Source organism: Eleutherodactylus coqui, chromosome 9 (assembly GCF_035609145.1).
Source record: "Eleutherodactylus coqui strain aEleCoq1 chromosome 9, aEleCoq1.hap1, whole genome shotgun sequence".
NCBI lineage: Eukaryota > Metazoa > Chordata > Amphibia > Anura > Eleutherodactylidae > Eleutherodactylus > Eleutherodactylus coqui.
In genome coordinates this window covers 57898054-57919856 of record NC_089845.1, presented here as the reverse complement: position 1 = coordinate 57919856, position 21803 = coordinate 57898054, and the positions used below count along the sequence as shown (strand labels likewise).

At 43.0% G+C, this 21803-nt stretch overlaps 1 protein-coding gene across 1 annotated transcript in view; it reads left to right on the top strand.

Annotated features, from left to right (window-relative positions):
- Positions 1–19579, top strand: part of RIPOR2 (RHO family interacting cell polarization regulator 2) — a 124688-nt gene extending 105109 nt beyond the window's left edge. Inside the window, exons 17-23 of the mRNA XM_066579440.1 lie at positions 79–214; positions 5072–5233; positions 6754–6912; positions 8284–8477; positions 10795–10878; positions 18118–18208; positions 19013–19579. Of these exons, the coding sequence (XP_066435537.1) occupies positions 79–214; positions 5072–5233; positions 6754–6912; positions 8284–8477; positions 10795–10878; positions 18118–18208; positions 19013–19299 (1113 nt within the window). The 3' untranslated portion in view covers positions 19300–19579. The remainder of the gene's footprint in view (positions 1–78; positions 215–5071; positions 5234–6753; positions 6913–8283; positions 8478–10794; positions 10879–18117; positions 18209–19012) is intronic.
- Positions 19580–21803: the final 2224 nt, after the last annotated feature.

Genomic DNA, 21803 nt, shown 5'->3' with positions numbered 1-21803 from the left:
ATTGCCACTAGTTGGAAAAATGTTTAGCACACGAATTCCCTGAAACACCATGTACCAATCTTTTGATGTTTTTTACAGCAAATTATTACTTCAAGTGAAGTGCTGTTTGTTCTCAGAGATCTGAACAAGAAACTGAGTAGACAAAGTCAAGTGATCAAGCAATTATCAGAGCTCAGCAAAGAGAACACGGGCAACACAAGTTCACTTGTAGAAGGTAAGTAAGGACTCTTTAGCCATGCTTAAAGGAGAATACTCTTTATAGTTAAATGCAACCCAAAGTTATAAACCTTTTGTACACGCTTTGTAAAAAAAAAAAAAAATCCAGCCCCTAGAAGAAGTTATCATTATGCTGCAAAACCCGGCAAGCAGTTACATCTCAGGTGGATATGCAAATGATTAGAGTTGTGGGGTGATTAGATGAACGGTCTTGCCACCTGAGACCCTCAAAGTGATTCCACTCTTGGCCTATAAATGGCTTTCGGAGGCTCCTTGTATGTAGTGACCTCTTCTTCCACTTGTGTAGAGCTTGTTGACCACTAGACGCTATTGAAGAGATTTTGCTCAGCTAACAGAATTCGAGAGGGGGCGCATTAATGTAATGCGAGAAGCTGAATGGTCGTACCGACGAATTACCCACCATCTGGACCGGAGTGTTAGGAGGTTTTGGAGTAAGTGGATGTGTGAGGGCACGCACACAACATGACCGGGCTCAGAACACTCGCGACAGACCACCAGTAGAGAGGATCATCTGACAAGCGCGAGCAACTCAAACTGTTTTATTGTCCGCCATCCAGAAACAGGTTGTTACAGGTCCCTGTGTCTGTAGAAACCATTTCCAGGCACTTGGCTGAAGGACATTTTGTTTCATGGTGCCCATTATGTGTACTGTCTTTGACATCCACCCACCGTCGGCTCCATTTGCAGTGGTGTCGTGGATGATGAAACTGGACTGCTGCGGAGTGGAACCAGGTTGTGTTCAGCAACAAATCCACTTTTAGTTCGAGCACTGATGACGGACATGTTCATGAGACCTAGGGGTGATCGCCTCAATCCTGCCTTTGTTTTCCAGTGGCACACTGCCCCCACTACTGGTGTGATGATCTGGGGGTCCATCGCATACAACAGTCGCTTAGTAGTGATACGAGGGACAATGATAGCTCAGCGATATGTTCAGGACATCCTGCAGCCACATGTGTTCCTCTCATGGCAGGGCTTGCAAGATGTATTTTCCTGCAGGATAATGTTTGGCCACACACACAAGAGAGTCACAGGAATGCCTCCACAACATTACTTCACTTCTGTGTCTGCACAGTTGCCAGATTTATCGGCAATAGAATATGTATGGGACCATCTAGGACGCCAACTCCCAACAGCCTACAAGTTTGCATGATCTAGATGCTCAGTTACAGTGTGTGGACTGATATGCCGCAGGATACCTTACAGAACCCTGCATGCCTCCATGCCTGCCTGTATCACATCTTGCATCCAAGCTAAAAGCGGTACAACAGGATACTAGAGCCTCCAAGCCAACCCGTATCACATCTTGTATCTAAGCTAGAGGCGGTACAACAGGGTACTGGAGCCTCCATGCCCCCCGTATCACATCTTGTATCCAAGCTAGAGGCAGTACAACATGATACTAGAGCCTCCAAGCCAACCTGTATCACATCTTGTATCCAAGCTAAAGGCGGTACAACAGGGTAATAGAGCCTCCATGCCTGCCTGTGTCACATCTTGTATCCAAGCTAGAGGCGGTACAACAGGGTACCAGAGCCTTCAAGTGTTTAGTATTCTTTAATAAATTATCCTTTTGTTCTAATACTGTAATCACTTATATTAATGTTACAATCGCACATATAAAGTTTCATTTGATTTCAACAACTCCTTCCAGGGGATGGATTTTTTTGACAATGAGTGTATTTACACTTATTAAAAATGTTTCTATCCCCAGATATTCCAGGACTAATTAGAACAGTGCCACCTGCTGTTTCTATTCAAGAGCCTTTGTGTGTCCAGTCACCTAAATTTTCTAAGGTAGTCACTCAGTCTTTCTTCTCTGCAGTAAAGCTGTCTTACTCCCTTTTGACTTGTTCAGCATCTCTCTTGACAACAGAGAAAATGCTGGAGCTTCAAAAGCAGCTGCACAACACACCAGGGAATCCTCCATATACCCAGTAGAGCAGAAAGAGAAGCAAGACTGAGCATGTGTGACCACCTTGGAACAATTACTGAGGTACACACAGAATGGAGATAGCTGGGGGCACTATTCTAATATTAGTTCTGAAATATTTGGGAATATAAACATTTTTAATAAGTGTATATACAAAAAATGTTTACAATTATGGGCTGCATTTAACTATGATTTTTTTTCTGTGGAATAACCCGTTTATTGTCTCCATATACAAAAAAAGTCAGCCAAACCCATAGATTTCAGCAGGGCTGGTTGTTTTCTTATGTGTATGGGGACCTCCCAACTCTCACCCAACAGATGATGTCTTGGGAAGTAAGGATCGGGCATGTTGAATTTTACATGCCCAATCCTTTTGTTCTCACTAAAGATATGCTGTTTCTCTCTTTTCTGATCTCTCTCTTTCGTCTGTTTTCTCTTTTGTGAGCTCTCTTTTTGTCTTTGTCGTGTGATATCTCTCTTGTGTGAGCTCTCCCGCTGCATACTTTGGGTCTTCTCCTCCCTCTTTAATGCAGTTTATTCTACCATGTAGAACCTTCCTTCCCCTCACAATTGCATATATCTCTAATGCCTCATGTCCATTTGCACGCACGGATTCCATCTGCTGAATCCCACAGCGGAATCCAGCCGTGCACACAGACATGGACAAAAAAAGACAATTTCTTACCTATCCAGATTCAGCGCGGGTCTCGTCCGGATCTTTTTTCTTCAGCACGGCAGATGCGTCCGGGCGCGCTAGCCGACATGCCAGACGAATGCCCAGTGCATTTTTTTTCCTAATCTCGTGCTTTCCACGGATCCACGGCACGTCTACAGTGACAGCTGAGGCTGTGCCACGGATCAGACGGCTTTCATTGACTTCAATGGAAGCCATCCCTGCGGGATCCACAGAGAAATGGAGCATGCTGCGATTTCTTCCCACACGTGCGATCCACACACTGGGAAAAATGATATCCGCATGCTTTTAACTGTTTTGCAGACGCTAATGCATCCCTATGGGCTGCTTGATTTCCACAAATCCAATCCGCCCGTGGACATTGGGCCTAACACTAAGGTAAGGGAGGAGGAGAGCAGGGTGAGAGGATGATATTAGCCCTGATCCATGAGCAGTCAGGAGGAGGCAGAGTGCGGTGGATTCTATATCACAAGCAGCACAGCCAGCTATCTACAGGAGTTACCCAGATTCTACATCAGAAAAGTGCTAGATAATTTCTAATAAAGATTATTTAGAAAGTTGCTTGATTCGAGAAGCAAATGAATGCAAAAAAAAATCAGTGCAAGGGTGTCCATAGCCTTTACATTCAGACACATGACACTCAGCTACGATATCATAAATAACCGATGCTTCCAAGGGTTCATTCACCAGGATCTTGAACTGTGGTTAAATTACATAGTCATTTTTTTCCTATGCTCACTCTATTTCCTAATCCTCTACCAGTTTGACATTTCTTATTTGTACATGTTTTTACAAGTTTTGTGCGAGTGGAACCGTTTCTTGTGGTCACATGCAAAACAGAAAAATGTTGTGCTACCATAATGTTAAATAGTCTATTGAATGCCAGTCTGGTGTTTGCGTTGGTAATTCTTCTGATCGTAGCCTGGGGCTGTTTTTTAGGCTCTTATTAGAGGGCATACACAATGCACTTCACATGGACGCTAACTGCAGATTTGATTAACTAAAATGCTTTTGTTCATATAATCCTGTGTGAGATTACATAGTTTTTTAGCAAATATATCCGTCTTACAAACCGATTCAGATATGTTGAGAACAAGCGTTTGCAAGCACAGACCCATGAGGTGAGGACTTGTTGACTACTTTACCGTTAATAAGGTATAAAGCCGTGCTGTACTGTTTAGAGAGTAGCTTGTACCCTACTAACAGAGGCATTAAATCTGACGGACGTCCAGACCAAACCGACATAAACCAAACGTGAGAACAAGGGAGTCAGACCCTAAATCACAGGAGGCAATTACCAATGTAGTAATACAAAAAGGCAGGTAAAATGACCAATAAATATGAGGTATTGATTCATATTTTGGCCAAAATGCACAAGCCGAGTTATTTAGTCCCTACACTAGCCGAGTCCCTACACTAACGTAACTGAAAACCACAGGAAAAGGAAATCCTGCCTAAAAATGGGGCGATCGTCCAAATAAGGACGGCCCCACACAGGAACCTAGGGAACACCTGACTCACCCTAGATGAAAATAGGGAACTGGGCAGGGAATACCATACAGGGACTGAGCATCTACAGACACAGCAAACCATAGAAAGGACATAAGTCACACCAGGCATCTAAACATCTACAGACGGAGGAGAAATCAGACCTAGGATGTAGTTCAGACACGGGTGTCTGCACACCTACAGACGGAGGGGAGTACAGACAGTACATAGTTCACACCAGGCGTCCGCACACCTGCAGATGGATGGGAATACATATGTAATACATCCAAGCAATTATGACTTGAATTTCAAGGCAGCCTGCCAGGGGCTTTGCAAAAGATGCTTCCATCATCGTACAGTTGACTAGGCAAGTAGACTGCCTGTTCTTCTAGCCCAAGAGGTTTAACCCTTTCCAATCCACTATCTGACGTCTTCCTACATTCTGATCGAAGCTTGTAAAGATCCAATGTCAGAAGATGTCCGACAGGGTATTCTTACCGTCTATTGCCAACCACTCCGCTGTCGGAGCTTCTCTGGCGCGCACACACTGGCTTAAACCAGCAGATGGCACCGTTGTATAACAGCAAAAAGAGAAAGCCTTTTAGGAAACTCTGAATCCAAAATTGGCTTGGAAAGTGTTAAAGCATGTTATATTGGAATGTGCCAGTGTTAGAAATATTGAGTTTTGCAGTAAGTAACTGAGATTTCTTGTGTCTTAGTTATCTCTGGATTTCATGATATGCCATCACTTCTATCCTTCTGGACAAAATGCTCCACGTCTGTTCACATCTACCACATAAGTGCTGACAAAATGGTAAAACAGCTACATGAAAGCTTCAGCCATATGGTCATTACCGAAAGCCCAGGACTTATTGATGCAGGTATGAGATTATTTATAGTGATCAGTTCAATGAATACAGTATATGTGTTAATATTTCTATAGCATCTGCCTTTTTAGTCCATGATCATGATCAAACAGATGGCAATGAACGGTAAAGAACAAAAAAAAAAAAAGTTGGGACACTGATATTATGGCTTGTGTTCTTTACAGGACCCATAATAGATATGTCATAATGACCCTTTTGACATGTTATGATCCTTTTTTTTCACTGATTATAGACTTATAATGGATTTGTCAGGCTACTATTTTATTGAACAGTATAGCACAGTACACTTCACTAAATAGACCATGAAAAGTCATCAAAACCAGCCAGGTAGTGCTAGTGGGAAAATAAATGTATCTGTATATTTTAAATGCCGAAACATGACATTTATATTACTATCCGATTCTGCATTAAAGGCATTCTTTGCCCGTATGACCAGTGGGATTCCAGCAGACCCTCACCGACTATTAAGTGAGGACATTTCTTAGTAATTAGAGATGAGCGAACGTACTCGTTTCGAGTAATTACTCGATCGAGCACCGCGATTTTCGAGTACTTCAGTACTCGGGTGAAAAGATTCCGGGGGGGGGGGGGCGGGGGAGGCATGGCGGTGCGGGGGGTAGCAGCGGGGAACAGGGGGGAGCCCTCTCTCTCTCTCTCCCTCTCTCCCCCACTCCCCGCTGCAACCCCCCACTCACCCACGGCGCCCCCCGAATCTTTTCGCCCGAGTATGGAAGTACTCGAAAATCGCGGTACTCGGGCGAAAAAGGGGCGTGGCCGAGTACGCTCGCTCATCTCTATTAGTAATATGTTTTCACTTGCTATGGTTGGAATATCCCTTTAAACCATTTGTATGCCAAGAATATGTTACTATGACCTAAACCATTTTTCATAGAAGAAAAGACTTTTCAGCCTGTTGCAACTTGCAAAACAAACGTTCCTTTAATGAATCAGGGTGCTCCATTACCCATAATTAATTTGATGCTTCCATTGGGATTTTTGTTCAGGTTTTTATTGATATTGCTGTGCTCTTCATAGTTATGTATCCGTGTTATTTTAGCTAGATTGACCCAATGTTCACTACGCGAACATAAAATGTTTTAAATGTTTTAAGAACCGTCGAGCCGAGGATTTGGCTTGAACCGTTCACCGTCCACAGCTTGGTCTTCCACGTTTTGGGGACATGACAGCAGTCAAACTGGTAGGCACTTGATATGAACGTCATTCAGCAATGCTTGACTCTTCCTAGCGGCGCTGTTGGCCGAAGCAGAACAGCGCCGCTAGAATTAACATAGTAGCTTTGACCTGGCCTGGCAGTCAATCAATGTATCAAACTAAAATTTTCTGATATTGTGGCGGTGGTGAGGATGTAATAAATCTAATGAAACCAAAATCATCTACCAAAGGTCACACAAAAGGGTCCAAGTGTGGTGCAAGAAAAAGCCTGCAGGCTTCTTTATATTAGATATGTGTTCTTTTATATGTATCGCTAATGGTCGTATTTATTTCTCTTTTAGTTTACAGAACACTGGTCGCTCACATTCTGGACAAAACAGAAAACTTGTTGTCATCTAACTTGTCTGCAGAAACAATCACAGTTTTTCAGTATTATGATTTTTTCACAAGCCATAATATTACTGACCTTAAAAGCTATTTGACGCATCTTGCAAAAGAAGGTAAGGTATCTGTTTTTATTTCCCATAACTAACTTTTATGTATTAAAAGGGTGGCCTGCTTTCTTCAATCCCTTTTTACTAGAAGGGTTGCCTGTTACTGGGATTCTCAGGGGGCACCTGAGAATTCAGAATACTTTAATAGGGTATTTGGAAATTAGTTTTCAAAATTAGACAACCCCTTTATGAATGGAGTAATTATGTATGGGCAAAGTTTATAAGCTGTTAGACACTTCGATCTGTAAGGCAGATTTGCTTAGACTGGCGTGAAGCGTAGCAAATGTATTAAGAGCCACAAGCTTCTTAATTAGAGATGAGCGAGTATACTCGCTACAGGCAATTGCTTGACCAAGCATTGCCCTTAGCGAGTACCTGCCCGCTCGAGACCAAAGGTTCGGGTGCCGGCGCAGGGGAGCGGTGAGTAGCGGCAGTCAGCAGGAGGGAGTGGGGGGGGGAGAGAGAGAGAGATCTCCCCTCCGTTCCGCCCCACTCTCCCCCGCAGCTCCCTGCCCGCCGCCGGCACCCGAACCTTGTGCCTCGAGTGGGCAGGTACTCGCTAAAGGCAATGCTCGCTCGAGCAATTGCCTTTAGCGAGTATACTCGCTCATCGCTATTCTTAATGCATTTGGCACATTTTTTTCAGCCATCCATGTCCCAATGTCTCTGGTCTGAATTATAGTAAATCTGATGGGCCATGCCCCTTATTGCCAAACCCCACTCACTTCTTAAAAAGTTTCGTGAATGGCATAAAGTAGCAAAAAGTCTCACATTTTTATACATTTAGTTTTGAACTTCATTAGTTCTGTAATGAACCTTTATTTCGTCTTGCCAGCATTACTGTATACAGATTTTTAGTCCTAAATTGTCAAAAGTTCTTTTCAGAACAAAGCAGTTAAGTGGATGCCTAGTATATACAGTGCACTGAGAGGCAAAGCTTCCATCAGTACGAGTATAACTGCCGTAAAGGAGAAGTTTTAAATGGGTTGGACAGGATTAGAAAAACGTGGCTACTTTTTCTAAAAACAACAGTACATCTGTCCATGAGTTGTGGCTGGTATTGTAGTTCTGCTCTATTGAAGTATATGGGGCTCATCTACAACATGTGGACAGGTGTGACTGTTTTGAGAAGAGAGCAGCAATGTTTTTTGTTTTTTTTTTAAATCATGGACAACCCTTTTAAGCAATAGTTTTTTTGCCTGTTTCTTGCCATTTCTAATGTTCTGCATGTTTAAATGAAAGTTCTAAACCATATAGTTACACAAGAAGAGAGATCAAGTGCAACACTAGCAGGTATACTGTTCCAGAACGACCTATAAATGTTTCTGCTCTGATATCATTAGTAACTACTGTCTCCTTTTGTCTTTTTCCTGCTAGCTTCAGCTGAGCCAGTGCTGCAAACCTCAGTGAGTAGCGGTAAAATGACAGACCTGGAAGCATGCAATCTATCCCCTTCCCAAGAAATCCTTACTTCATCAAGTCTATTGCTGTCTGAAAATGCTTATGATGTCAGTCAAGCCTTGGACCTGCTCTCCTCTACTGCGTCCAAATCAAAGGAGTTCAGAGAAAAGGTGGGCTCTGAAAAGTGTCGCCAACTGACGAAAAGTATTGGTGGAAATCGCTTCTATCATTCTATCGCAACAACCAAATTAGGCAATTTAGTTCCAAAAGCACTCAGTGTTTTGTACTATAACTTTTAACATTTTTGCACTTTTCTTCACTTCCATTTATGTCTTCTTCACAAAATGCAGATTTTTTTGCATGTGGGTATGTTTTTTTCGGGATTGGTAGTTGTTTTTGTGGCAATAGAAATTCTAGAACTGCTTCTACAGACGTTTTAACATGTTTTTTATTTGCCTATAGAAGTACAAAAAGCACAAAAAAATACATGCTAAAACGTCAAAATGTGAATTAAATTTTTTTCAAATCCCTTTTACACGTTTCTTATATCTGCCACTGATATTTGGAGACCAATGCAGGGACCCAAAGATCTTTATCCACTTAGTCTAGTGTATACTTGCCCAGGGTGCCTAGTCCTGCAACCAGTTTTCAGTGTAGTGGGGGATACTATATACTTCTACCCATGCTTAGCTGTCTAGAATTGGGTTTGACTATGGACATATGACAGAAGTTTTTTCTATAATTTTTAAGGGGTTCGTCCAGTTTAAAAAACCCTTTTTCGTATAGCCTATTAGGGAATTCTGAGTTAATAGAATACATTTCCTGTTCAGTGAGTATAGAGAAGCAGGGGCCAGGGGGTGAGATATGCTATAATGCGCTTTAAAACATCACTGCCATACCCGGCAGTACGCGTTACCCATGCAGCTGTTTATGCTTACGGCCGTGTGAGCCCGGCCTAAGCGTGAGTTTGCACGGAACAACCATCGTCTGAATAGTCGCTCATTAGAGCAAATGTAAGCGATACTAGGTCCATGTAAACGCGGCCACTAGCAAGGTGCTGAGCAATTATTTATTACTAGTTGTTTCTTTTCAGTTCACCTAAAAGTAGTCACTGGTTGCTTTATTATCGCCTGGTGTAACAAGGCAATTGTTTGTCTTTCAAAGACTAGCCAATATACTTTGCAGGGAGGTGTGCATTTCAATGGCCATGAAAATGAACAATAATTGCTCTCTCTATAAAAACATGCGCACAAAAGTCACTCGTACGCTAACAGCTTGCTGTAGTGACTATTTCAAACCGTAGGTGTCCTATGTAAACCGACCCTTAGCTAATTACTGGGGGTTACAGCAGGAAGACATTAATAATAATAATAATAATAATAATAATCTTTATTTGTATAGCGCCAACATATTCCGCAGCGCTTACATAGACAGGGGGAATACAGAAGGACAAAATACAAACATTACAGAACCACGGTTACATATATTAATCAGTTGATGGAAACAATAGGGGTGCGGGTCCTGCTCCAACGAGCTTACATACTACAAGTAATGGGGTGATACAGAGGGTAAAGGGGCTGGAGATGTGCACGGTATGGCGAGGTGGAGAGTGAGGGGTGATATACACATAGACAATGGTCAGACATTTAGCCGTGTGACGGCAGAAACAGTATGACTGCAGGAGCGGTTTATGATGGCTAGCAGGGATTGCAGTCAGTAGGTCAGGGAGCATGTTATCAGGCGGAGTACAGAGGGGTTTGTTTAGGGAATGCGGTATGCCTCCCTGAAGAGGTGCGTTTTTAGAGCACGCCTGAAGTTCTGCGAGTCCTGGATTGCTCGGGTAGCCTTTGGTAGTGTGTTCCAGAGGACAGGTGCTGCTCTGGAGAAGTCTTGGAGGCGGGAATGAGAAGTTTGAATGAAAGGGGCGCTCAATCTGGTTTCATTAGCAGAGCGGAGAGCCCGGGCTGGTTGATGGATTGAGATGAGGGAGGCGATATAGGGTGGCGCTGCACTGTGGAGGGCTTTGTGGATGAAGGTAGCGAGTTTGAATTGAATTCTGTATTTAACGGGCAGCCAGTGCAATGACCGGCACAGGGCAGAGGCGTCAGAGTAGCGGCTGGACAGGAAGATGAGCCTGGCTGCCGCATTCAGGATGGACTGGAGAGGGTAAAGTCTGGTGCAGGGGAGGCCGATCAGCAACGAGTTGCAGTAATCGAGCTGGGAGTGGATGAGGGCGACAATAAGCGTTTATTTATTGTCCTTCTACAAGTAGGGACTGATCTAAACAGACGTATTCATTGTATGGATTTATTCTTCACCAGCACCTCCTCTCTTCCACAACCAGAACCTTTGGACCATAATAAATAATAATAGAGGATGGAAGTCATTAAATAGGCTTGAGGAATAAATCTTGAATAATGTGACAGCATTTTCAATTCTCCAATGAACAGTAGTGACTGGTTGTGTATGTGTACTACTGTATTTCAGGCCCTGACGTACTACTGTGAGGCACTGACTCAGCCGAAAGTTCACCTGCAGAAAGCTGCATGCTTGGCCCTTAGATGCCTTTGGGTCAGTGTTTGTAATGATAATAGCATCTTCTGACTAGTTCTGCCAAATGTTTTACTCCCCCCCCACCCCCCACCCCCCAGAGCAGCAAGACAGGCTGACCGGTTTTGCATATAATCCTGTATACTGTTAATGGTGTTTTTTGAGACTTGCCAAAAAGTGGCTAGTGGCAGAGAATGGCATAAAATAACAAACTATAGAGTAATCACCAGTTAGATAGATGCCTGTCGCATCTTGCATGCCATTTAACGTTCACTTGACCACTGTGGCAGCCATGTGTATAAATGGCGCATATCCTTTGAGGCCAGTGATTGGCTGCAGCACTCACATGAATAATGAATGGCACGTGCTCGCTAACTTCTGGGAATAGAGCTGAGAGAAACTAACCAGCTGCGTTGACCGTTGGGACATTTAACTAATGAGTACTCCATAGTTGAGCCTCGTGTGGTGGAGAGTGTTAAGGCAGCAGAAATGCAGTCCTAAGCTTGTGGGTTGAATCCACGCTTTTTTCAGGTAGCCGATTGGCTCGCGTTTAGGCCGAACTATTACCGTTCACTTTAGCTCGTTTGAACTTTTTTTTTTTAATGGTAATCTTTCCATCTAAAAGCGCCATAAGCGTGGCCACAATATACTGCAGGAACAATCCAATGAAGAGTGTCCTGCAAGTTTATGTAATTATTCCAGTCCCCATACCAGTACACTATGTATACATGTAGGAAAGATATAACAACATTGACTCAGTTTGCTTTCTGGTCACCACGACTTGTCTGTTATGAAAGCTGTGCCCACAGCAACCAATCACAGCACTGCTTTCAATTTACCTCAGCAAAATAAGGAATTAAAGCTGCACTGTGATTGGTTGCTATGAAGAGCAAAGTTGTATTTCCTTTCAGACAACTATCAGAAGAGTGTGGTGCTGGGCTACTTTTCCGTGGCCCACTCTGTAGATGCTACGGTGGTGATGAGTGAGTCTGAGGCACAGTGTGTAGTTACCGAATGCATACGCATGAGGAAGGAGTTGTTTTGATAACAAACTGCACCACATCAGGGTAAGATCTATATATTTTAGATCCCTGGCATCTGTGAATTCATTTGATTTTTCAGCCCTGTCTGCTGGAAGTTTGTTCCAAGCATTTACTACTCTTTCAGTAAGTGTAATATTTTCTGACATTGCTCCTCCTCTTCCCCCGACTAATCTCAGCTTGTGCCCCCTTGTTCTAGTTTTCATCTTCCTAATAAAAAACACTTCCCTCCTGAACCTTATTTATACCTTTACCACATTCAAAGCTTTTGATCACGTCCCTCCTTGGCCTTCTCTCCTCCACGTTATACAAATTAAGTTCTTGATAGGTTTTGTTCTTGAGACCTTCCACCATTTTTGTAGCCCGTCTTTGGACTCCTTCTATTTCATCAATGTCTTTCTGTAGGTGAGATCTCCAGAACTGAACACAGTATCCTAGATGTGGTCCTCCGGCTGCCATTCACGCCCATTGGTACCCTGTGATCGCATTGAGGGCTACCGATGGGTGACAGAGCCCACAGTCCTGTCATCTGCTTACATGCTACAGTTGCTATTGTGGCATGTAAGGGGCCAGGATCTGAGGTTTCTCCATTCCTGGCAGTTAGAGCAGAAGCCTGGCTGTCAGTGGTCCACCAAGCCACCGTCTTAACAAGATCCATGTGCAGGTTTAAAGCCCATTAGTGAGGACAATAAAAAAGGCATATTGGCCGTCACTAAGCGATTAAGGAGGGGGATAAAACCTATTTCGAGTATATTAGTGACAGAAAGAAGAAAAACTGCAGAATTCCAAAAATTAAAAGTGGAGATGATAATTATATTAACGGTGGATAAGGCCGTCGCCGACCACTTGAACAGCTCAATTTTCAGAGACAACACTTGTGTTCTGGCAGCTGAGACGACAACACAGGTAGCTTTCCATATAGAAATATTGCCCCAACCTGCCATGATGTGACCGCTATTTCAGACCAAGAGGATTGAGTATAGATTTCTGATCCCAGTTTATATTCGCACATTAGATTTCATGCAGTGCCAGCCGTTGCCACCCGTCTAGATAAAACACACACGAACTCATAAACCCAAGTGATTCCAAACATTTGCTCTCATTCAGCGTCCGGTTAAATAGATCGCCAGCAGATCACCAACAACTGTATATAATAATCTTTTAACGCCAGTTGTGAATGCTGAACAGTTGACATGTAATAGATGTGCTTGTTTGTGAACCCGGAGTATTATGTCCCTGTCACTTGTATGCGCACGGCTTTGTTTCTTTTGTTCTATGTTTGGCCATTGCTCAGGTAATTTGTTTCGCCTCAGGCAGTTCCCACGTGTGCTGTTAAACCTCGTATTGACACCGATACAGAGGGAAAAACCTGGTTTGCTGGTAATACCACCGCTGAACTCATTTTCTGCAGAAAGGTGACCTAATGGCCGTGGGAAAGTGAAATCTTTAAGCCTCTGGGATATCTGTATGGGTTGGATATGAATTCTTTGCATGGCTTGTAAACTTCTGGGTGTATAACTGGTCAAATCGGGACTGAAATGTTCTCCTAGGCACCCACTCCCTGATTTAAATGGCCATTTAGCCCAATAAAGTCTAGATGTGTTCTTTTTTTTTTAATGGAATTGTGCAGCGTATTGAGTATTTGCACGAGCATTAGGCGCACATTTGCGCATCTTTAATAGACTCCTATGGGACCTTTGGTGCACAATTGCGCGCAAAAATAGAGCAGGTCCAATTTTATTTTGTATGCACAAGAAATGCGCATGCAAAAAAAGTTAATAAGAACAAACCTACTGAAGTCAATGGGTTCTATACTCTGCATATTACACACACAAATTTTGCGTATGCAAATACGTCTGTTTGAAGCCGCCATTAGTGTTGAAGGTCTCCTACTATCCACGCCCTGTTATTTTCCATGTGAAAACATTTAGGCTTTAGTCACAGTATATATGCAACTATTTAGCTGCGCCCAAAAACCACGACTATCTGAAGCGTTGGATTCCAATGTATTAATTCAGATGACACACCAGCAAAAATAGAACATCAGCGGCCTTTTTCGGTTCGCGATTTTATACGTCGTGTTCAAAGATGGGTCTTGCCCTATCTTTGGATGAGATACACTGGAATCTCCGATAGACTCCTATGGGAGCTGGGGGAAAAAAAAAAGAGAGGGGGAGGGACTTAAGCTGCATCCATCGCTGGGAAAAGAGGACAGCTGGTTATATTTAAGCATTAGCAGTCATTCCGAGAATTTCTGCTGGTCGAAGGATTTACGTGCTGCAGCGTATTTTTTTGCCGATACTCCGCAACCGCCCATGTGAACGGCATAAAATATGCGGCTAAAGACTTGATGGCGGCTATTCTTTATTCATGTGATTTTGCAGCACATACGGACGAACATATAAACACATACGCTCGTGTGAAAGAGGCCTTAGAGTGTGAACTACTGCGCACATTTTTCAGTGTACAGATTTGAAACCCGTGTTGCGGAAAAATAAGAATTGACAGACCAATTCTTGCCGTGGAAATCACGGGGAATGGCCGCATATTGATTTGCCCCATTAAATGGGTTAAAATCCTTGTGTGGATCCAGAGTAATCTGCTGAGTGAGATCTGGGCGCAGTGAGCCATAGAAACTGCCGAGCATGAAAACGTTGGCAGCTACAAATACAACTGTCTGAAAACACGAGTCTTGAAAAATAAAATACCCAACAGTAAAGTTCTCTAGATTCACCAAATAATCCCTATACAGAAGGTCTTCAGGCCATTACTTGTCTCATCCATTATCAGCAGTCTGACAGCCTCCTATTTACATTCATTCTCACCAGGATATTGTGAAATTAGTTTCTTGGCTGTAATTTGTTAGTTTGTTGCTGGCGCTACCTAAAAACGTATTAAAACATCCCATTGTGCAATGAGTTTTAAACCCCCCACAAAAATAGCTCCATCCTTCTGCCAGAGTCTATTATAGATATTCATTAGCTGCACCAATCTGTCTTTTGTGTGCCACTCACCAGGTGGCATGGGCAAGTGCCTACAAGTCTTCCTGAAGTCTGTGCCAGTTATCTCCTAGCGCCGTGTTCTTTAATTTGTAAGCCCCATCCTTTTACATGCTGATCTTGGCGGGATGAAAGTGGCACAGATCCAAGCCAAATGTTAATTCTCAAACGCTCTCGTAACAGTATATAAGATCTAGTAAAGAACTCAATTCAAGAAGAACCCTTCCAGTCTTATTTCTGCCAGAAGTGAACATTGTAAAATGATCGGTTCTTTCTAATTAGTCAGGTATTTATATTCATTATGAAAGTTTTTAGGGAACTCTTGTGCAGAGCTCCAGTCACTAGTGGATTGTGAGGGTGGCGATGGGGACAGCCGCCCCCTACCATAGAAGACATCTGTGTGACAGCCCCCTGCATATCTCTCTCTCATAGTGTAGCGCTGTAATCCTTGTCAGTCACCTGCTCTTCCCGCCGACAGCTCCTTTGTAACAAGTAGGAGGAGCATCTCTCTGGAGCTGCCAGGCGCTGAGCCGTGCTGAAGAGCGGATGACTGACAAAGATTAAGGCCCTTTTAGACGGAACGATTATAATTGAAAAAATTGTTGAAACGAGCGGAAGTGAACGCTAATCGTTCAGTGTAAACGCGGCCAACAATTGAACGACGAACGATAATTGCTCACTTGCCGTTCATCATTCATTTTATGCAGCATAAAAACCATGGTTGGCTCGTTCACTAATCGCTCGGTTATATAGAAATCGCTCAGTCGTTCTCATATCTTCTCGTACAGCGAATGTGAACGACTGAGCGATTTCTCGTTTGAACGAGCCAACGATGTATCTGCTGGTATGAACAGGATGCCCGAGCGAATGAGCGAACTCTGACATCGTTCGCTCATTCAAAAGATATATTGTTTTGTGTAAACGGAAACTTACAGTGCAATGCTGTGAGAGAAGAAAGAGGTAGGAGAGAAGAGGAGGCACTCGGGGATAGAGCTATTGGGGGGTGATATTGTGAGGGAGAGTGTATGCTTATGATGTAAATCACTGCCACGCTCAATCTCTGCTGCAGAGCAGTGTGAAAGTTGGCTTGTAACTAGAGATGAGCGAGCACCCAAATGCTCGGGTGCTCGTTATTCGAGTTGAGCTTTTCGTAAAATTCGAGAGCTCTACTGGAGTAACGAACCCCATTGACTACAGCAGGGAGGAGCCAAAAACTGGAGCGGGGTCGAACACGGCGTGATGCTCGTTCGAGTAACGAGCAACAAGCTCGGCAGAGTACGTTCGCTCAACTCTAGTTATAACGGAGTGCATTGCTGCTACCCGTCTTTCTCAGGGTCCCACTGCTCTTCATCAGTGACTGAGTGGCCGTGACTTAAAATATAAACACAAGTAGTACATGTTTGGTGGGGGACTTACTGTGCTATAACACAGCTTTTCTACTGCTCAGGTCAGTGCAATCTCAATGCACTGTGGAAAAGTTGGGTTATAGTTCAGTGAGGATGCATTCGTCCATTCCGGGTCCTCTCGACGCAGAAGCACCTGAGAGGGCTAAACGCATCATCACCAAGCAAACTATAGTCCAGCTTTCCCATACATGGTCCACGTCACCCCCATAGAGATCCCTACAAATCTCTCCCCTTTAAGACCCTTTAACGTTTCTTTATGCCTAACATTCAGGGAGGGTGGCTTATATGCGCAGAAGTGACATTATCTAGAAGACCTGGACGTAGCTAAGGGCCCTTTTACACTCTCAGATTTTCTGCCAGCAATGAGCACTAATTGCCTTTTGTACAAGTTGATCAATGTTCATTAGCTCCATTTACTTGGAACACTCAGCACTACAGTATGGTCAGCATTAGTAGAATTGATCAAGCACTTACAGTTCCATTATTTACACTAAGTGATATCTTGCTAACAATCAATGATTTTTCGTGTCGCCTAAAAGATGAGCTGCAAGCACCCAACAAATGAGTGTTTGCTTGTTTGTCGGTTAACTGCCAACACTTTCACACGGAGCAATCATGGTGGAACATTCCGATTAACGGCCCATGTGAAGGGCCTTACATTTTTAACCCTAACCCCCATTAAAATAAAGCCCATGATCTGCCCCTAGTCCCAGTGCAGTCATGTTTACATCTCACTCCATAAAAACTCTAACTGGCGGCCACCGAAGACGTTTTGTCCACATCACAAGGTTTGTATTCCAGCTGCGAAAAAAAAGTTGGGTCTGATAAATTTTCTACCAAACAGTAGAACATTGTTTAAGAATGGTTTCCTCTCATACACATGATTGGTCAGAACCATAATTCTCAGCTGTTTTGGCTGGAAAATCTATGTACATAAACACACCCTTACTGGTTTTGCACTTCTGCATTTTGTTCTTTTACACAAGAACAGACTAGTACAATTTAGGCAGAGGTTGCACATAGACACTTTGTTGCTCCACTTGCGGAATGGGGCACCCTCCTATTAAAGTAGAGTGGAAAAAACTGCCTAAAAGAGTGGGCTGTGTTAAAATCACAAAGTAACTTCTACTCCCTGTATTGATGCCCTGAGTGCACTGGTTCCCTCCAGTCTCTGTTTGCTTCTGCGTAGCATGATCATATGTTGTCCTAGCTTGTGACCGCCGTGGCCAATCACTAGCCTCTACCCAGAAGCAGACGAAGGCTGGATGGGACTGGAGCACACGGGGTAGCAATAAGGTAAGCTGGATATTTAGCTGATTTGTTTGGAAGGTTTAATCTTTAGCCATAACCTGGTTGTCCGTTTTTGACAGGATATTGGCTTGGATTGCTGACTACCTAACCAGCTTTATTATACACTGCTGCATAATGTATGAATAACCCGTGCCGAAAATGTGGTATTTCTGAGCTTACAACTTTATAATGTTCAAAAAGTTTAAAAACTACACAGCTGAAGGAAGAACAAGTCCGTAAAATGTGCGCACTTCAGAAATTCGTTTGGGTCAATGGTGGAGATCACTTTATTTCATTCAACCCTTTGTAGTGTATATGATATAGCATTTTAATCCAGGGATTTCTCTAATTGTATACGTATAAAGGAATGGCAAACAATAAAGTAGTTTTCTTAAGACAAGTAATACCTTACATTATGGCTGTTTGTCACCTTCCTGTGGATCTCAGGGAAGCTTTGTGGATTATAGTGTTGCACTGAGCCAACATAAGTCAGCCATGTAACCTTGTGCATTTTGTGTATTTTAGGCTACAGAAAGCATTCAAATTCTCGTCACCGTCTGTCAGTCAGATAATGAAGAGCTTAGTAAAGTTGCATCTGAAACATTGCAGTCTCTAGGTAAGTCAATCGTACGTACACTCTAAACTGATGGATGTTTTCGTGTCGACTCCGAAATTGACTACAGTGACTCTTTATTGGTGAATATACTTGTATCGTAATTCATCTACAAGACTGTGAAGAACATGTCACGACTACAACACCAAAATATCAGTTATTTTCTTGGGTATACCTATCAAATATATCAAAAAATCAAGAGTTTATATTGATCCTTCTCATATGATGAATGGTGATCACTACTCATACACTAGAGATCATCAAGGAGGACAAGTTGTCTTACTATTCTCTTGTCCATCAAGTTATCTCAGGATTTCTGTCTCTTTGACAAGAACAGTGGCATTGCATGTAGTGCTATTCTTCTCATCAAATCTGACTGAATTGGTGAAAAAGCCTCATACGCAAATGTGAACAAAGCCTAAAGTCAAAGGACACAAAATGCGCTACTACCTTCCAGTCATTTTGTCTCATATTTCCATACCGATGACATAGACAGGCCCAAAACGTTTTATTCTGCCAAACAGTAGATTGACCGTAGCAGCCAATCACAGCGCAGCTTTCATTTTACTTCATCAGCTGTGATTGGTTGTTATGGGCACCAAGGACCGTCTTAGTATTGGACAGTTTTGCTAAATGAAAATGTTTGAGTTTCTGTATCCGAGTGTCATTAAATGTGAGTTATGAGGGGTTCACATCAGGAAGATCATTTGTATTAACCCTGTAGATGTAAATAAATCCAAGCTTTATATGCAGTATAGTTTTTATAAAATGAGAGTTAGTTGACTGAATATATATTCTTATTTCAAGGGGAAGATGGAAGGCAGGCATATGGAACTCTACAAAAGGCAATGCCTGAAGAAGAAAGTAGACGAGCAGATGAATGTCCTGAGAAAGTTACTCCAGAAATCGAAGATAGTAGGCAGACTGATGAATGTCTTGAGAAAGTCGCTGCAGAAAAAGAAGATGAAGGCCTTGATAAAGTGACTCCAGAGACAGAAGATAGGAGGCAGGAATATGAATGCCGGGGGGATGCCTCTCCAGAAGTAGTCACCATAGAAGAGCACAGAGTCCCAGCCACCGCCACTGCTTTCTAGTGTTCTGTAGGAAAAGATTGAACATTGGATTGAATTCTATCTGCCTTTAGAAGTTGGTGCTGTTGACAAATATTGCTAATGTACACGTTAATGTTTATGGGCCAATGTGAATTTTATAAAAAATCTTAATATTTTCATGCTTTGTTGAGATTTACTCCCTCACCCACAATTCTTTAGTACAGAGCAAGGGTTACTATAAGCCACCAACTGAGTACTATATTATTTTCATAACTTCCAAATATTTTATCTTATCACTCAATCCACACTGTTTGATTTTGTTTGCGACTATAGGCCCATTGAGACGGGATGTCGGGTAAACGATGCCCGACACTCGTCCCCGCACATACTCGCTCTGGTGCTGCTGCTTGTATCACTGTCTCACAGTGGGGCGGCTGCAGGAAATTTCTCTCCTCACTCTCCCCCCACTCCTCACCATTCACTTAATATAGCAGCCATTCAATACTGAACGACTGCTATTTACACTGAACGATCATTGTGCCTCAGCACGAGAACAAGTATGTGCAGGGACGAGTGTTGGGCATCGTTTACCCGACATCCCGTCTCAATGGGCCAATAGTCATGAACAAAATAAACAGTGTGGATGCTACATAACCAATGGATGATGAGCTCAGTTCAGTGTAAATAGCAGCCGTTCAGTATTGAACGGACGCTATGTTAAGTCAATGGAGAGGGGTGGGGGAGAGCGAGCCAGCAATACTGTGAGCAAGCCAGCGGTACTAGCTCCAGTGCAACAGCACGGGAGCGAGTGTATGCGGGGACGAGTGTCAGGCATCATTTGCCCAACATTCGTCCCGTCTAAATGGGCCGTTACTCACATAAAAGAAAGGGTGCTTTTACGTGGGATGATCTGTCGGGCAACAGATGCCCAACAGGTCGTTGCAGCAATCGTTCTTGTGCTTTTACAGAGGAGTGAGCATTGCTAAAGAATCTTGGCAGAATGGGCGGGCAGTCGTTCCAGCCCACCCGCCTCCATTCACAGTAAGCAGGCAGTCGTTCATAAGTTTACATGGAACGATACGTCGTCCAGATTTCTGCATGCAGAAACTAAACGATGAACGAGAGGTGAAAGACTTCTCGCCCATTGTTCAGTCGGTACATGCACTCACATGAACAATAATCGTTCAGATTCTCGTGGGATCGCGGGAGTCCGAGCGATAATCGTTCCGTGTAAAAGCACCTTTAGGTTTACTGAATGAATGCCCCAGCTACCGGTCAAAGGAGTTGTCCCGAATTAGAAGAAAGAATCTGCTTTTTGGCCAAAAACAGCACCACATCTGTCCATGGGGAATGTTTGGAATCACACTCCAGTTTAATTCACTTGAATGTGGAAACCCCCTGTGAAGTCCCACGTAGCAAGTCATATCATTGACTACTATCCTCTGCGATTAGAACTTAGTAATGGGCTTTACATATATGTATGTAATGGGCTTTACTACTTGTTATCCAGACTTCTAAATGACTGTAGGATTCGTCTCATGGCTGTAACCACAGATTTTATCTTACTTAGTTTTATGCCGCGTCCTTTTCTTCTCCGTACGCCTGCCACCAGTGTCCTAAGTCATCTGTTTGCTTTTCATGCTGACCTAACAATGAGCCAAACAGAAGTGCAAATATTACTATAAGATTTCATCATTTAAGCTAAATTTAAAGACACTATAAAAGTAAGTCTTTTTACACCGGACGACTGATCGCTTCCGGCCGTCCACCTCCATTCACAGTAAATCGGCAGCTGTTCGCGCAGGTTGATCGTCATTTGATTTTTCAGCCTGTATGAATGACAAACGATAAGTGAACAAATTGTTAATTCTTGTTCAGTCGATGGCAGTGTTTACACTGAAGATTAGCGCCCAGTTTTTCACGATCCAGTGATAAACTGAACAATAATTTTTCTGTGCCCTAACAGAACTGTGTAAACATCCAGCTGCCTAGAATCTATCTCTAAATGATATGTCCAGCCAGAATTGTTGAATTTGGTCCTAAAAAAGGCAATTTAACTCATGCAACCCCCTGGAACATGGCTTAAAAGCTATAGGTTTAGGCCGGATTCACACGGACGTATGCTAGTTTCTCCCGAGATTCTTGGGTGCTGTCCATGTGCTGTCCAGGGCAGTCGACATTGTATGTCTGATTCTCGTCTGTGATACAGATGAAAATGGGACATGCTGCGATTGTTTTCACACGGACTATGGGTATAACTAAAGGAAGATGAAGTATTAGAAGAAGTAATATGTTTTTATGCTTGCTCACATTGTCAGTAACAATAGGAATATCCTAGCTTTGCTTTTTAGCAATCCTTGCTTTACACGGTCAACCCTGGAAACAGCGTATTCGGCCGTGTAATCGCCTTCTAACCAGACAGTAAGCACTAAATGATAGTTCAGTAAATTTAATGATAAAGAATGATACTTTTTGTTCACAATTTTGCACTTATTTTCTAAAGGGTGGTCTAGTAAGGCCGGTTTCACATCTTTCTTGGAATCTCC